General features: G+C 39.3%; 1 protein-coding gene across 4 annotated transcripts in view; it reads left to right on the forward strand.

Moving 5' to 3' along the window:
* The window catches only part of LOC122743196 (arylamine N-acetyltransferase 1-like), a 70305-nt gene extending 60845 nt beyond the window's left edge, over positions 1-9460 (forward strand). Inside the window, exons 1-3 of one of the 4 annotated variants that reach the window (XM_043987966.1) lie at positions 4352-4480; positions 4633-4691; positions 8412-9460. In XM_043987966.1, coding sequence (XP_043843901.1) covers positions 8417-9286 — 870 coding nt within the window. In that variant the 5' untranslated portion in view covers positions 4352-4480; positions 4633-4691; positions 8412-8416 and the 3' untranslated portion in view covers positions 9287-9460. Of the gene's footprint in view, positions 1-4351; positions 4568-4632; positions 4692-8411 lie in introns of those variants that run through there. The other 3 variants (XM_043987967.1, XM_043987968.1, XM_043987969.1) reach the window with 3 other exon arrangements.
* The last annotated feature ends 8578 nt before the right edge of the window (positions 9461-18038 follow it).

Below are 18038 nucleotides of genomic sequence, written 5' to 3' on the forward strand. Positions count from 1 at the left end.
AAAGATCTGGAGAAGGAAATGGCAAACCACTCCAGTATCTTTGCCAAGAAAACCCCAAATGGGGTCACAGAGTTGGATACAACTGAATAACAAATACTGCCTTCCCTGCACAGACTCTTCCTTCCATGAACCCTGCCCCTCCCTAACATGGGTGTCATTAACTACTGGTGTAGTTAACTCAAAAAATACTGGACTACACTCTTGGCTACTGGAACACATTTCCTGTCCAGTGTCTTTCCCATACTTCGCTAACATCTACCACTCTCCAGGATCTGAAATTTGTCTAGAAAAGAAGGCCACGTGTAACGATTGGAATAACGCCACCTGCTGGATACTTACTATAGAAGAGTTCTGCCCATGAAGCGAAGGTCTTTGAGGGCAAGACCAGGAGTCTTTTCTTTGGCGGGAGGAAATGACGCGGACTAGTGGGAGGAGGAAGGAAGAGACTGGCGCTGACTCTGGGGCTTTTTCCTGAGGACGCTGGCGGAGAAGGGAGCTAGAAATGTGCTCTCCCTTTAATAGATAGGAATCTAGGCCTTTCTCTCTCTCTTTACCAAATTCTTATTCTCCTTAATAAATGCTTAAAAGTCTAACTCTTGCTAAAGCTTATAATTTATTGGCGACCACTCATTAGATATTTTAGACAGTTTAGCTAGAATTTTAGCCCTTAACAGATGGCTGACCACGAAGAGGAAAGCTGAACCTCACTTCTGATCTTCCGGTTGGGTAAGAAATTTCCCCTACCCTTTAAACTGCTAAGTACTGGTGTACTGGCTGTGTTTTCCTTTAAATTTTTTCGAATGGACCTTTTAAACTCCCTAATTATCCTATTTTTGATTTTAGTCTGTTTAACCAGACAAATGGGAGATAAGATCATGTTAATACTTTGTTTTTGTGGATTTTCTATTTTTCTTTTTATTTTTGTTAAAAGAGCCAGCAACTTACTCACACAAGGAAATATCTCTCCCTCTCCCAACCATGCTTTTTCAGAGAAACCTGAAGAGATTCCTGCAGCTTTTCCCAGTTCTAACACTAATTGTTGCTCTAATTTTGCATGCCTGGAGGCAATGACCCACCCTCTAGAAGCTTTTAATCCCCTAGCACCTGGAGGCAAAGTGGGGGAAGAGGAATCCAGGCCTGAGTTCAAAATCAAGTCTGATTCAAATTGCTCTGGTCCCTCCCCTCCTCTCCAGACCCCACCCTCTACTCCTCCTATGGCCAAGCCCATAGCTTCCCCTGCCTGGGAAGTCCAGAGATCTGGTACGCATGCTCAACTTTTTCTACCTGCATTTGCAGCTTCAGGCTCAGCCCTTCCCCGGCCTGGCTGTGCTTCTGAGACAACCTTAGAAAACCCTTTAAATTCCAGATATGCTCGATTTGTTCATAATTTTGCTAACCTGCTTTTGTCTTTAATTAGTAATCTTATAAAGCATTTGTATGGTGAAAAGACTGACAGACAATATAGAGGGGTTAAAGAAGAAAAACTTAAGCCGAATAAGAATGACAATCATCAACATAGTTCAAGACTCTGCTTCTTTTGCCATGGAAGGGTATATATTTTACAGAAATGTAGAAGTAAGCAGCAAGGAAGTAAACAGCAAGGTATTGATATGAGTATTGGGGATTTTAGATATCGGAATCAAAAGTGTTCTGAATTCACTCAGAGTATTAATGTCAGTTCAGAGGTTACATAGGATTTCTATGCTATTATATATACATTTTGAAATTAATGGTATGGGTTTATTTTCATAGAGATTTTCAGGCTTTTGAGATTGTGTCTTATACTTAGTTTTTAAAACAAGGAGAATATTTGTAAAAGCTTTTTATAGTTGTGATCAAGTTTATATTTTATAAGACTCATTAATATTAAGTTCATATTCATTTAGATTTCCCTAGTTTGAATTTCATTGTCTTTTATTGTTCCATGTGTATTTTCTTCTATTCATTTATCTAATTTTGAAAAAGTTGCAAGATGGTTTTGATTTCATAATACAATGTTAATTCTAGGAGTATTGTGCTCCCATGTTCTGAGTTGTTTGTTTTTGTTATTTTTTCTCAACTGATTATTTGATCAAACTCTTCAAAGCATTTCCCTGGTTGGTTGCCATGGCAAGTGTAAATTGATTCTAGAAGTATTATTTTTAATAAGCATATTCCAAAAAAAAAAAAAAAGAGGGGAACATTTGTAAAAGTTTTCTTTTTTCAAAAAAAAAAAGTTCTTTGAGTTTCTGTTGTGCTTTAACTTGTATTTAAGTATGTTCTGATTTTTCACAAAAGTAATTGTATACTAAGTAAAAAAAAGGGGTATTATTTGAAATTGTTGCATAATTATATATTATATTTTGAGTCAAGATGTATTCACATTTTTTGCAATCATTTATTATCCTCAATTTTAAATCCATATGAGACTTGGATTATGGGAACTTATCATTTAAGACATTAATTGCCTTTATTCTGAGTTATCAGATGCCAGTTGGCCAAGATGCCATCCAATCACAAGAGGAATACATGCAAGAGCAGACACTGAACTGTCACATGAGGGGAGACATGCATGAAGTCAAGGTATGGCCAAGGGAACGGCTTTTGACAAATGTTGAGGTTGGATTCTCTTGGTTTAATATTTTATTTTATTTTTCCCCACAATATTGTACAGATGGCTGGAAGTATTCATCCCACCCATCTCACTTCTACACCTGGCTTCTATGCTCCCTCCTATATGCCTGATGCCATGGAACATCTCAATCCCATGCATCTGATTAAGTCTGACTCAGTTTCCTCCAATATGTTCGGTGGCATGGACATATATTCCATCCACCTATTTTAAGCCTGGCATACTGCATGGACAGTACATACTGCTCAAGTGTGGGAATGCTCACATCCCATCATTTCTCTGTTCTTTTATGGTAACCCCCAAAATTATCTCAGGTGTCATGATAAATACAGTGTTGAATTTGGCCTTGACACCTGTTACCAATTATATTAGATTTTTTAATTTCTCATAATGGCATGAGGATAATTAGGCAGATGATGCAAAAAGTGATGAAACAAAGATAAAAAATTATTTTTAATAATTAATATCGCAGCAATTGTCTTCTCAATTACCCTCCATAAGGGGGGGACTATAGTAATATTATAATTTTAAAGAATGGTTCAATTTTTGTTTTATTATATGTTTCATGTGTAACAACTAAGATTCTGAATTCCCTTAGACATGTTTTTGAGAACTTTCATTGTTTGATTTGATTATTGACAAAGCTATTTTAAAGTTGTGTTAAGCTCAATTTTGTAGGAAATTTTCCTGGCTGATTACCAGCATCCACACATCAACCCCTGAAAAGACTTCCATTCCACGACTACACCTAGAGGACATCTGAGAAAAGACTTTCAGAGACTTTAAATGAACAGTTTTGATTTGTTGTTTTTGTTGTTTTTTTTCTCTTTCTGTTATAATATACACCATCTGTTACATGTATTCTCTGCAGAGGCCCTCCCTTTGCAAGACTAATGTCAAAGCGTCGGTTCATGAGGACAAAAAAAAAAATCGCCCCTCTGGACAAAACTTTCCTCTCTTCCTTTTCTATATTGTTGTTCACATATTATTAGTTAGCAATAGTTATTATATTGTTTTTACTGTTCCGTCAAGGAAACATTTTGTTTCTTGAGGAACAACAGGGGGGACTGTAACGATTGGAATAACGCCACCTGCTGGATACTTACTATAGAAGAGTTCTGCCCATGAAGCGAAGGTCTTTGAGGGCAAGACCAGGAGTCTTTTCTTTGGCGGGAGGAAATGACGCGGACTAGTGGGAGGAGGAAGGAAGAGACTGGCGCTGACTCTGGGGCTTTTTCCTGAGTACGCTGGCGGAGAAGGGAGCTAGAAATGTGCTCTCCCTTTAATAGATAGGAATCTAGGCCTTTCTCTCTCTCTTTACCAAATTCTTATTCTCCTTAATAAATGCTTAAAAGTCTAACTCTTGCTAAAGCTTATAATTTATTGGCGACCACTCATTAGATATTTTAGACAGTTTAGCTAGAATTTTAGCCCTTAACACACGTTTGGAAAAGGGAGCATCTCAGAGAAAATTTGGGTCATATTACTGTTGGGGGTAGAGGGTAGGGCAGTTTTCTTTTTATTTCCCTGCCATCTCCTAGCAAGATGGCTTTAAATTAATGATTTCATGATCATCATCAAAATTTGGTTTCTTGATTTTATGGTATTTTGTAATCCCCAATTGCTCTGTGTGTGTAAGTCTCACCTGTTCCACAAGACTGGTTACTTCTTGGGGGAAGGGGAGGGCTGAGATCATATTCTCTGCCCAACTACATGTCCCAGAAACCTTAGGGTGTGGAAGGAAACTAACTAAAAATAGGACAGCCCCATAGCCAATGAAAGCCAAGAGAAAGAAAGCCTTGGGTGGGAGATCAGGGAAGGAGTGTGGGGCTCAACGTTTCCTGGGTCTAAATCTATGTCTGGAAGGCTGTAAGTTCCTGAAGATTTGCTTTTAGGTTAGGAACTGCAGGCTGCCCTATCCCCCAGCTCCTGCTCATGGGAAGTTCCTCATTGCTGGTAGGAGTGTTCTTTTCACCGACCTGTCTCTAACATTGCTGTTACTTTCTCTTTCCCTTTCGTAGAGAAACACTCAGGACGGATTTTGCTACTCCATTAGCCTGACTGTAGTCTTGGGATACAGGTAAGATCGTGTCACCCAAGAATCCTTTGGGCAATTTCATCCATACCAGCTTTAGTTATTTAGTTTACAAGGCTGGCTGCATTAGGCTATCTCTATTTAGCACCCACCTTATAACTTGCCCAACTTGTTTGCTACTCAGAGGGTACCCAACATATAGATCAGGAATTCTTACCCTTTTTTATGACTTGGACTTCTTTAGCAGTCTGGTAAGGCCTATGATCCCCTTTCATAGAAAAATGTTTTGTTGTCCGGCCCTCCCACCAGTTTCTGAAGAACTTTTAAAGTTTTGAATTCCAAATTCTATCCCTCCCTCCCCTCTCCTCCCCTCCCCCTAAGTCAGTATACAGATAGAAGTTTTACATTTGCAATTATGTAAAACATTTCTGTATTGGTCATTTTGTATAAGAAGATTAAGAGTAATATTTTAAGTACATAAAACAAAACACATAGGGTCACAAAATAAACCAATTATATTGAAATATAGTTATCAAAATATATTTTAAAAAATGTTTATAGACTCTAGATTAAGAACCTTTGAATAGGTAGTACTAGGATTGTGTTCTCAAATGGTCTAACCCATATTACCCCTAGTCCAGGCATTCTTAACTTTTATTGTCAGGTCCTTTTGGTAGTCTGGTGAAGTTTATGGACCCCTTTTTAGAAGCATGTTTTGTTGCCTATATTAATAATTGAAGAAACTTCTAAATTTCAGTTAGAATTTAGGGAATGTGGGGGCAGCTAGGTGGTGCACTGGATAAAGCACTGGCCCTGGATTCAGGAGGACCTGAGTTCAAATCCAGCCTCAGACACTTGACATTTACTAGCTGTGTGACCTTGGGCAAGTCACTTAACCCTCATTGCCCTGCAAAAAAAAAATAATAATTTAGTGAATATAAGTATGTAATTTCCCCCTGCCAGGCCATCTAAGGACACAGATCCTTTGAAATCTATCAAATATGCAGTATGGAAGAGTAGAGAGTGCTGGATTTAGGTTAGTGCCTGGTTTGAATACCATACCTGGACCTGGGTTTTAATCTTGACCTTGCCACAGTGTGTCCTGGAGCAAAAACTGGAACTCAATTATTGGTAACATGAGGGAACACTAGGCTTGTTCTAGGTCTGTGATTGGTGGCACAGTGAATAGAGTGTTGGTCCTGAAATCAGAAAGATTCATCTTCCTGAGTTCAAATTTGGCCTCAGACACTTAAATAATTATGTAACCCTGGGCAAGTCACTTAATATTTTGCCTCAGTTTCTTCACCTGTAAAATAACTGGAGAAGGAAATGGCAAATCACTCCAATATCTTGGCTAAGAAAACCCCAAATGGGGTCACAAAGAGTCGGATATGACTGAAAAACAACTGAACAAATCTATGATCATAGGATGTTCCACTCAATTAGAACTTATCCATAACAAAAAGAAAATGATTTAGTTGTATAAAAAGCATTGTAATTACTTCAGGATTTAACAGTGGATTTGAGTTTATCACTGTGGGTGTGCCCTTTGCTAAAGCAGATTGAAGTCCTTCCATGCTTTCATAACTATTATTTAGGAGTTGCTATGGCAAAAATAAAATGCTGACTCATTGCCGGCCTTTGGGGGTTGCGATTTACATTGAGTCTTTTTCCCTTGCTGGATAATTTTTTCTACCTTTTGTGATTAAAATTCTCGAAAAAGCCGTCTATATCCATAACTGTTAAAGCCCAATGCCTCTTTTTCCCCAACTTACTCCCCTTGAAATCTAGCTTCGCCCCCCCCCCCTCCAATTCCGTTGAGACTCCTTTGCCAATGATTGCCAACAACCTGTTTGCCAACCCAGTGTCCTTTGTTTCAGCCATCATCCTTCCTGAATTCTGCAGTATTTGACACTGTTAAATACCCCCCACATCCTATGGGATATTCTTTCATCCTTTTGCTTAGAGCTGGGGTTCTTAACTTTTTTTGTGTCATGGATCCTTTGAGATAATAATGGGATTTAGCAGATACTCAAAAGCCCACCTGCAGATTAATCTAAACTGATTTAATTAAGTGAGAGTGATTGACTTTAATTAGATTGTAACCTCACCTGACTAGCCCTTAAGAAAGTATTGTTCTTAGAAGCTAAGGACTTTGACCTCAACTGGAGACCACCTTCAAGTCCAGTGAACCAGTGTATTTGGATGATGCTAACCAATCAACTTGAAGCAGTGTGTAAGGACTGCCTCTGCTTCAGACCTATAAAAAGCTTCCACACTCAGTTTGAGGGCAGTTCATGGTTGAAGGACTTGAGGAAGCACTAGACCAGGTTGGAACTCTAAGCTAGATAGGCCTTTTCTTAACTCCACGTGTACTTTTTTTTTCTTCTAATACCTAGTATGCTTTAATAAATGCTTAATGCCCAAAGACTGGTGCTAAAGCTTCTAATTTAAGGTGACCACACATTTAGAATTTTGATTTTCCCTTTGGAAATCTGATGGAGCCTATGGACCCCTTCTCTATGTAATATTTTAAATGCATAAAATAAAATCCATATAGTCACAAAGGAAACCAATTATATTGAAATGCAGTTATCAAAATATTTTCCCTATCCAGGTTCAAGGGCCCCTCTGAAATGTTTCCATGGACCTCTTGGGGTTGCATGGACCCATAAATTAAGAACTCTTGTTTTAGAGACTGACCTCTTGGGTCTCCTCTTTCTTTTATATTTGCTTCTTTAAAAAAAAAAATCTCCTTTACTCATTTCTCAAATTTGTAAATATCTACCAAATCTACATCCTCTGGCCCTGTTCTCTCTCTCTCTCTCTATCTCACTGTCTCTGTCTCTGTCTGTCTGTCTGTCTCTCTCTCGCTCTCGCTCTCTCTCTCTCTCTCTCTCTCTCTGGCATTAGACCAGCATTGCCAACTGTCTTCTGAACCTCTACATTTGGATCTCAATGATACTTCAAAGTCAAAATGTCCAAAGCCAAGCCACCTCTTCCTTTGTGCTTCACCTCTTGTTAATGGCAGCAGCACTTTCCCATCTCCTATGTTTGACTATTCTCTCTCTTTTTGACCTCTCATGTCTAGTCAGTTTCTAACTCCTGGCAATTCTACCTTTTCAATATCTCTTTCATCCACCATGTCAAATGAAGTGAACTGGTATTTATTAATAAGCGCCTTTCCTGTGCCAGTCAATGTCCTAAGCCCTTGGGGACATAAAGAAAGGAAACCAAAACAAGAAAAAAATGCTGTCCCTGCTCTTAAGGAGAGCAGTCTAATGGAAGAGATAACATGTAAACAACTATGTATAGATTAGAAATATTCAGTATAGATTGTACATAATTACAGAGTGAAAGTTTTGGCATGAAGGTCGATTATGAATGCCCTTATCTCTATTACTACCATATTAACATTGATTTCTACTACCACCCATTTAGGTTAATACACTAGCTATAGGTGTGTCCCTCTCTTTAATCTATCTTTCACAGTGATGCCAAGCTAATATTTTCCATGCATAAATCTGATCCTCTCACTCCTCTGCTTAAAGCCTAACAGTGGATACCTATTGTCTCCTGAGTAAAGCTTATATTTCTTAGACTGGCTATCAAAGTCTCTACCACCTGGTGCTATCCTGTCTTGTTTCATACACACAGTAGTGTGTGTGTGTGTGTGTGTGTGTGTGTGTGTGTGTGTGTGTGTGTGTGTGTGTGTATTTCCCCCAGTATTCTATCATCCAGTGAAGCTATACTGCTTTGTTACAGGGAACATGGACATCAGAGAATACTTTGCAAGGATTGGCTATAATCATTCCAGTGAGAAGCTGGGTTTGAAGACTCTAAATGAAATGATGCAGCATCATGTCCAAGCTGTGCCCTTTGAGAACTTGGACATTCACTGTGGAATACCCATAGAACTGAGCTTAGAGGCTGTGTATGACAAGATTGTGAGGAGGAAGAGGGGTGGATGGTGTCTAGAAGTCAATCACCTTCTCTTTTGGGTCTTGACCACAATGGGCTATGAGACTACACTTTTAGGGGGATATGTTTACAATACCTTAAAGAGGCAGTATAGTACTATGATTCACCTGCTCCTAAAGGTTACAATAGGTGAGAAAGCCTATATAGTGGATGGTGCATTTGGCCGTTCTTACCAAATATGGCAGCCAGTGGAACTGGTTTCTGGAAAGGATCAACCTCAGACTCCTTGCATCTTCCGCTTGAAGGAAGACAATGGAATCTGGTACTTGGACCAAATAAGACGGAAGCAATTCATTCCAAACACAGAATTTCATAACTCTGATCTCTTGGAAAACAATGAATTCCGTCATATCTACTCTTTTACTCTCCAGCCACGAACAATAGAAGAATTTGAGTCTGTAAATATCCACCTTCAGACTTCTCCTGAGTCTGTGTTTACAAGCAAGTCTTTCTGTTCTCTGCAGACAGTAGATGGAGTTCACTGTTTAGTTGGCTGGACTCTTACTCACAGAAGATTCAATTACAAGGAAAACACAGATTTGGTGGAGTTTAAGATTCTGAAGGATGAAGATATTGAGAAGATCCTGAAGGACATATTCAATATCTCCCTAGAGAAGAAGTTTGTCCCAAAGCATGGTGACAAATTTTTTAACATTTAGTAAGAGAAAATCTGTAAAGTATCAATTAGGGTGAGGAAATAGATGCATCATGACAGTGAAGTTTTCAAAACTTTTTTTATTGATAAATTTTGAATATTTTATTTTAAGGTAAAAAAATACTTTACAACAACAAACTAAAAACTGTGAGAATTGGAGTGCCACCACCCTGCTGAGAAAGACATTGCAAGGAAGCTCCACCCTGAGGAGAAAGCATGAGGTGACCTTTCTGGGGTTTTGAAGGTCGGATTGGCATCTGGAAGTCGTGTCTCCCACCTGTGGGTTGTCAATCAGTGCTACCAGCCAATTAGCTTGGAGCTGTGTGTGAGGATGGCCCTTCTTCCTGTTTCACAGCGGGCTTCTGGGAGAAGCGGCTAAGGATCTAGGTTTTTTCGTTGAGGAACCGGCTATTGGCTGCAGGGACACTTTCTCTCTTTTAGATAGCTAGAGGAAGACTGTTTTTCCTCTCTCTCTCTCTTTGCTGACCCCCAATATACTTTAATAAATGCTTGATGCCCAAAGACTGGTGCTAAAGCTTCTAATTTAATGTGACCACACATTATATATTTTAGATATCACAGTTAGAATTTTAGGCTCTACAAAACCCTTCCCCAACTTGACTTCCACAAACAATTTCCTCAAAACAGTTAAGCAAAACTGCCTACTAAGAATGGCACTGAGGTTTCAGAAACCTCCTTACCAAAAGTGTATTGGAAAACTTTTTATTCCCTGGATTGTCAAAGCCTTTAATGATTAATTCCTGAAATTTAGATGGACAGTCAAATCATGTATTTTGTGAGTCAGAAGGAACTTCAGTGGCCATCTAGTCTAACTCATATGTGAAAATAATCTCTGCTATGATATATGACAGTAGTTCAGCTTGAACACTTCCAAGGATGGGGTAACTGTCACCTTTCGAGGTGGCCCATTCTACTTTTGGACAAATTGGATCATTGAGAAAGTTTTTTTTTCTTCTGACATGAAGCCTGAATTTTCCTTTTTCCAACTTTAACATATTACTCATGGACTCTTCCTTCTGGTATCAAATAGAACAAGTTTGTATGCCAGGCCTTCAAATACTTGAAGGCAGCTGTCATGACCCCATAAATTTCTCCTCCAGGTAAACATACACATTTCCTTCAACTGACCCTTATATATCATGAACTCATATCCTGGTTGCCATTTCTGGACATTCTTTGGCTTATCTGTGTCCTCTATAGACCATGGTGCCCAGAAGTGAAGACAATATTTTAGATGAAGTTTGATGAGAGCACAGTACAATGGGACTATCACTTTTCTTCTAGGATACTCTTCCTTTATTGATGCAGTCCAAGATGAATTAGACTTTTTGGCTGCCACATCACAATGTTGACTCATATTGCAGCTTACTGAGACCCCCAGATCATTTTTTCTCTCCAGAACTACTCTCTTTCCATATTTCTCCCATCTTGTTTATAAAGTTATATAAGCAATGTAGTTACAGCAAAGCTAGTTGTAGTTTTTAGTTTTATAGCATATAGTTTAGTCTTATACTAGCTATAACTGTAGTTTAGCTATAGTAAATTGAAGTCAGTGCTGCTTTAATGACTATAATTAGTTGCTGTAGTTGAACTGTGAAGCAACATGGTTTAGTGGACAGAAGGACTGACCATGAGAATCAGGAAGATCCATGTTTAAGGCCTGCCTTTGACACATATAAACTATGCCATCATGGGCCAGGTACTTGGAGGTAACTGTTTATCAGACTTTAAGTTACAGGAAAGTTGCTGATTTGCACAGATGAAATGAGTTTCCAGGCAAGGAGTTTTACTGCACTGAGGAAATCATACATCTGAACAGATATTATGGCCAGTGATCAGTTGATGATGGTAGGGAGAGAAGCCCACAGGAAGTCCAAGCAGACAGGAAGAACTCAGTACATCCAAGCCAACAAGCAGTAAGGAACAACAGTCTTACTGATGAAGAACAGGAAAATGGGTAGAAGAGCTGAATAAAAGGTAACTCCTTTTACTTGTACACTTGATTCCATTACCTTCTTTCCTTTCTTGGAGACTGCATCCTAAATTATTCTTTCTCTGGAATCTTCAACCACTCTCTGGCTTCTGGTTCTGGCCCTATTGCTTTCAAACATGCCTATCTCCCCTATCCTTAAAAATATTCACTATACCGAGTTATTCCCTCAAAATACATCCTATATTTCTCTTCCCACTCTCAACCAAACTCCTTCCAAAAAAGATGTTTATACTTACTGCTTGCTTATATTTCTTTGGGCAGTCAGGGGCACAGTAGATAAAGTGTGGGCCTAGAGTCAGGAGGACCTGAGTTCAAATCCTACCTTAGACACTGACCAGCTGTTTGACCCTGGGCAAGTCACTTAACCCTGTTTGCCTGTTTCCTCATCTGTAAAGTGAGCTGGAGAAGGAAATGGCAAACCGATCCAGTATTTTTGCCAAGAAAACCCTAAATGCAGTCATGAAGAGTTGAAAATGACTGAATGACAAAATCTATTTCTTTTCCTCTAACTTATTTCTCTGCTCTTTGGAATCTGGCTGTACACCTCATCGATTAACTGAAACTGCTCTCTACAAAGTTACCAACTGTTTCCTAATTGTGAAATATGTTGGTCTTTTTCTCAGTTTTTGTTGACATATTTACTATTTGACCCTGTTGACCACCTTCTCCTACTGAATACCTTCTCTTCTCTCGGTTTTCATGACACTATTGTCCCAGTCCTTCTACTTGTATGATGGGCTGTTTTTTGTTTTTCTAGTTCATCATCCACATAAAACTTTGGGTATTCTCCAAGATTCTGTCCTAGGCCCTCTTTTTTTTTTTTTTTGTCTATGCATTGGGAAACTTATCAGCTTCCTTGGGAACTAACATAGGGAGATAACTCCTATATTGATACATCCATCCCTGGTCTGTCCCCTGAGCTTTAGTCGTGCATCACCAATTGGATGTTTCAAACTGGCTAACCTGGATATATCTTAAACTCAATATACCAAGACTGAACTCAATGGTTTCCCCCCAAATCCTGCTTTCTTCCAAACTTCCCTATTTCTGTCAAAAGTAACAACCATCCTTCCAGTCTCCCAAGTTTCATAACCACAAAATTATCTTCAATGCCTTACCTCATCCCACATATCAAATCAGTTGCCAAATCTTGCTGTTTTTTACCTTTACAACATGTCTTGTATCTTACTGTCTCTTCTTTGTTCATACTGCTACCATTTTCATTCAGGCCCCTTTCACCTTTTACTTGGATTATAGCAACAGCCTCTTAATTAATCTCCCTAACTTGTCTCTTAGCACTCCTATCCTGCCAAAGAAATTTTCCCTAAGAGCAGATCTGACCATGTGACTCCACTATGTAATCAAATCTAGTGGCTTCCTACTGCTTCTAGGATCAATTACAAATTCTTGGGTTTAGCTCTTAATGCCCTATACAACCTGGCTCTAATGTATCTTTCCAGATTTATCAAGCATTACTCACATTCCTGCACTCTGCAACAGTAAAACTTACCTTCTCTCTTTCTCATACTTAATATTCCATCTCCTGGCTTCTCTCTTTACAATGGCCATGGTACAATCCTGGATAGCATTCTTCCCTTACCTTTGATTCATCAAGTTCCCTCTTTAAGTTGCAGCTCAAGCATCATCTTCAGCATGAAGCTCTTCTTGATTTTCCCTCCTCCCCCTCCCCATTCTAATGCCTTTTCTCCCAAACTGTTACATTTAACTACTTTGTACACGTTTATTCATTAACTTTATATTTGTTTCATTTGTTTATATGTATACTTGTCTCTCCCATCAGAACGTAAGCTCCTTGTGAGTAGGAAATTTCCATTCTTTGTACTTGTATCTCTAGCACCTTGCATAATGCCTGACACCTATTTGATGCTTAAAACTTATTTATTGATCAATTAATTGACTGTCCTAACTAATATGAAAAGCCATAGCAACTCTGGAAGACCAACTACCCAGTTATAGAGGGACTGCAGTTTACATTGGCAGAGGTACATTAATATCATAGATTCTTTAGGTATTAATGATTGTAGGGGCCAAATTTAAAATGGGGAGAATTAATTGGGTGGCTCGCTGTAATATTGGGGTTCAGAAAATAATGAGGGACCTCTAGGTCCAAAGCTTCTTCCCTTCTGAACTGTCTTTTTAAATTTATTTTTTCCCAGGCCAATAAGAAAGGAGCTTAACAGCCTCTTTTCCACAAACAAATCAGGTTTTTATTAAAAGGACAAGGGAATAGGGAAAGAGGAAAATGGATAATTCCCTGGCTCTAGCAAAGGCTGTCTCAAAACCTAAACTCACTTTTAGCTCAGCTAATTCAAAGAGCTGGATTTTATTAACTCACCACAGGGTCTGTAATTTCTATGGGAGTCAGCTTTCAGCCTGAGAGAGAGAGAGAGAGAGAGAGAGAGAGAGAGAGAGAGAGAGAGAGAGAGAGAGAGAGAGAGAGAGAGCACGCGCACATGCGAGCAGGGAGCTACTTCCTGTTGGGGGTCCCCTTTTCTACTTTTTTTCTCCCTCCCCCAAAGGGGAGGTCTTTCAAGTTGTATGACTGAGACTAGTTCCCTGTTGATGACACAGTCCACAGTCTCAGAGGACACTCCTTCTCAGGGTTGGCCAAGTTAGACCAGGTTTAACAGGGCGGAGGTGTGACTCAAATCTAATCATCTTTAAGTGGGTACTTAGTAATTTCTCATTCACACCCAATTCCAACACTACTAAGTCAATCAAGTCCAACCCCTGGGCAGTCTGCCAAATTCTATTGTTTTACCACATAATACTATTAATATGTATAGAAATAGGTAATTGAGTCATTTCCCAAAGGTAATGAAAAAGAGGAGCATAGTGATAGTGAGCAGATAAGAAATTATGAAGTAGAATAAGGAATGTCATCAAAGAAATGTATGATTGAAAAAGATTGATCAGTCACATTAAGAAGCAGTAGATAACCACCAGTTAGACCATGTGTTCCATTGGTATTAGCTCAATATCAAGAAAATTCTAGCAATATCCCAACATGACTCGTGAATTCTTGTGGTGAACTTGTGGGATGACATAAGTTATTGGGAAGGTTCTTATAACATCAAAAAAAAAAAAAGAGAGAGAAAGGAGTTTAAAAGAGGGGCAGTTTAGGAAAATGATTAATTCAGTTTTGAGCATGTTATTTTAGATTATAGGATGATATCTAGGTGGTAACTTACGGTAGGAAGTTGGAAACATAAGGCTGGAGTTGAAGGTTGAGGTCCAAGATAAGGGTTTCATTTCAACAAACATGTCAAATAATGTTTATTAGACACCTAAGGGAGGTACTGTGCTTGGCGCTAAAAAAACAAAGAGTTATGAAATACCCTGCTGTTCTTAAAGAATTTAGAGTTGAGGGAAAAGATGTGTGTGCAAATAAGAATGATTTAAAAATGAGTGAAGTGCTATCAGAAACTTGCAGTGGAACAAATTGCTTTCAGTTGGGGTGGCGTTGGAAATTAAGGAAGCTTAATGAAAGGGATGGTACATAGATTGGAACATGAGGGGAAGTTGGAGATGGGAGGGTAGGAGCCCATTTCAGTCATGTGGAACAACAAAGGCATGGAAACTGATCAGGCTAGGACAAGAATGGCAGGGTAGTAGTTTGTCTAGAACACAGAATATGTAACAGTGAACATAAAGATAAAGCTGGAAAATGAAATAAGCAAAACCAATAAAACAATATATAGAATGATTACAACCATGTGAAGACTAGAAAACGATTAAAAATGAATACATGATAGTGACAAACTTGGGCACAAAGAAGAGGTGTGGAGAAGCATCTCACCATTGAAGATGGAGAGGGGGGAGAGACTATGGATAGGGAACACTGCATATAACATCAGACTGTTTTGAATTATCCATTAGTTTTTCTAGGATACACCCTGTCCCCTTTTTATATTATTACAAGCGATGGCTCTCTGAAGGGAGAAAGGATACATTGAGAAAGATGATGTAAAAACAAAACATAGCAATTAAAATTTTATTTGAAAAAAAAGATAAGGTCAGAAAGGTAGAATTATAGAATATTAGAACTGGAAAGGATGTGAGAAATCATATTCAATGATTGTCTTCTCATTTTACACATAAGGAAATTGAGGCTGAGATGTTAACTCACTTGTCCATGGTCAGAAAGTGAGTTGGGTCCAAACCTGAAGGGCTTAGAATGACAGGATGAGTTTTTATTTTATAATATAGGCAATATAGAGTTATTCATGATTTCTGAGTAGAGTGACATGCCTGAACTTCTGTTAGGAAGACAACTTTCACAATGATGTTAAGCATAGATTGAGGAGATAATAGAGCTAGAAGCAGGCAGTCCATTTAGGAGGATTTTATAGTAATATAAGGTGTAACAGAAGGGAATAAGCACTTATTAAGTACCTACTGTGTGCCAGGTACATGATAAGAGATTTACAGAGATTCTCTTATTTGTCCTCATTATAAACCTGGGAGGTATATGCTCTTATGAGCCCCATTTTACAAGTGAGGTAACTGAAGCAGATAGAGGTTGAGTAACTTGGTCAGTCACACTGCTAATAAGTTTCTGAGGCTGGATTTGAATTCAACATCTTCCTAACAACATCTAGCCCCACAGATCTTCTACTATATCACCCAGCTGTTCCTAAGGTAGCTAAAAAAGGGATAAATTTGAAAGGGGAGGAGAGAGGAGGAAACAAATAGGGAAGATATAGCTGAGGTAGATGGTAGACACTGGAAAACAGAACCAGATAGATGTACCAGGAGAGGGAAGAGTTAGATTGCCAAGGTGATGATTATAAAAAACTGCAAGAATGGTGACATCCATAGAAATAGAGAAGTTGAACATATCAATAAGACTTTTTGATTGTTTTAGAGATTGTTTCAGTTTTGGATATGATGAATGATGTGCCAAGCACTGTCCTGAGTGTTGGGAATTCAAATAGCAAAGTGAGATAGTCCTTGCCCCCAAGGAACTCATATTCTAGTTGGGGTTCCAGTTCAGCTGCAGGGTGGGTGGAAAGGTACTGAAATAATACTAACAGTGAACAGCAGAGTGGAGCACAAATCCATGGGATCCTTAGGGTGCATCAGCTGGTGAGATTGTGGTGCCTGTGAGTCTGGGGAATGTCATAGAGGGCTTGATGATAGGGTTCATGGGAGCTTAGATCACAGCAGCAGGGCAACAGATGGCAAGTGCTGCAGGTATTTTTGCTCTGCAGGGTTCAGGGCCTGGATGAGCCCTGATCGCCATAATTGAGAAGGGGAAGTGGGCCTGAGGATCCAAATGGGGATTCCGGGCTTCCTCCCTGAAGGGATGAGGTCACAGTCCAGTCAGGAGAGGGGAGTGCCTGTCAGACATTCAAGTAGAGATGTTCATAAGGCAGTTGGGAAAAGGGAGAAAAGTAGGAGAGCTGGGATTTGAACCGATTACAAATCTAATGCTCTTGACATTTGGCTATTGAAAGGCCATCGGTAACACTGAAGAAAACACAAGCAACTCTTCTACAGACAGAACTTTGGCCTCAATCTAAGATGAGGAAATTGTCATAGTTTATACATTGAGTGGATAGTAAAGTCAGGGTACAAACCCGGCCATTCCAAGTCCCAGTGAACCATTTGCTCCATTTTAGCACAGGACCTTTATGCTATCCTGTTAGATCATATTTACTCACCTCATCTCACCTGCCATTTCAACATGTAAAAAATTACCCTGGGCTTGAAAATTGCTCCCTCCCTTCCTGGATTAACCAGTTCAAGTAGGTCAAATTGACCTGACTAGAGCAACAGATACTGAGTTGTGAATAATTCACATACTTGAGGGAGTGGTTATTTATAGAACCTTTTTAATCCAAGGATTTATAAATTAGTGGAAGGTGTGTTGGGGATGTGTTAGGCACCCTAGGGCTCTTTTTCCATAGCTACATATTATCTGATAACTAATCCTGTGAAGAATTTCAGAGAGGCCAAGTTGTATTTAATTAGCCTACAATCTCTCCCATCACTTCTGTCAGTAGCTGACTTGTATCAGACTTTTAGCTGGGAGTCAGCATATGATACTGTAGTGTTGGACTTGGAGTCAGAAGACATGAGTTTGAAACCTACCTCAGACACTTACCAGTTATATCTTGTTATTACTTAACTTCTTGGTCTCGGTTTCCTAATCTGTAACATGGGGAAAATATTAGCACCTCTATCACAGGGTTGTTTTGAAAATCAAATGAGAATCTATGTAAAGCAGTTTGCAAACCTTAAAGCACTTTGCAGTATTTGTTGACAACCTCAGCTCACCATTCTTCAATTCACAATCCATTTATTTGCCAAATCCTCGTATCTACCCACACACATCTCTCATATTACTCCCCTTCTCTCTGCCCACACTGCCGCTACTCTAATTTAGGCCCTCATCACCTCTTAGCTGGACTTTTCTAAGGTTTTCTAAATGCTTTTCCTTCCTCAAGGGTGTCACCACCACTCCAGTCAATCCTTCACACAGCTGCCAAAGAGATAACTCGGGGTGGGGTCCTTTATTACCTCTGGGACAAAATGTAAACTTCTGTTTGGCATTTAAAGCCCTCTGGAATGTGTCTCAAACCCTGCTGACCCACCCTTTCCATGTTTATTACATACTACTCCCTTTCATGTACTCTACAGCCTAGTCAAACGGGCCTCTCGATTCTGGGCATTTTCACTGGCTGTTCCCATGCCTGGAATTCTCTTCCTCCTCACC

The sequence above is a fragment of the Dromiciops gliroides genome, chromosome 2 (genome assembly GCF_019393635.1).
Source record: "Dromiciops gliroides isolate mDroGli1 chromosome 2, mDroGli1.pri, whole genome shotgun sequence".
Classification (NCBI taxonomy): Eukaryota; Metazoa; Chordata; class Mammalia; order Microbiotheria; family Microbiotheriidae; genus Dromiciops; species Dromiciops gliroides.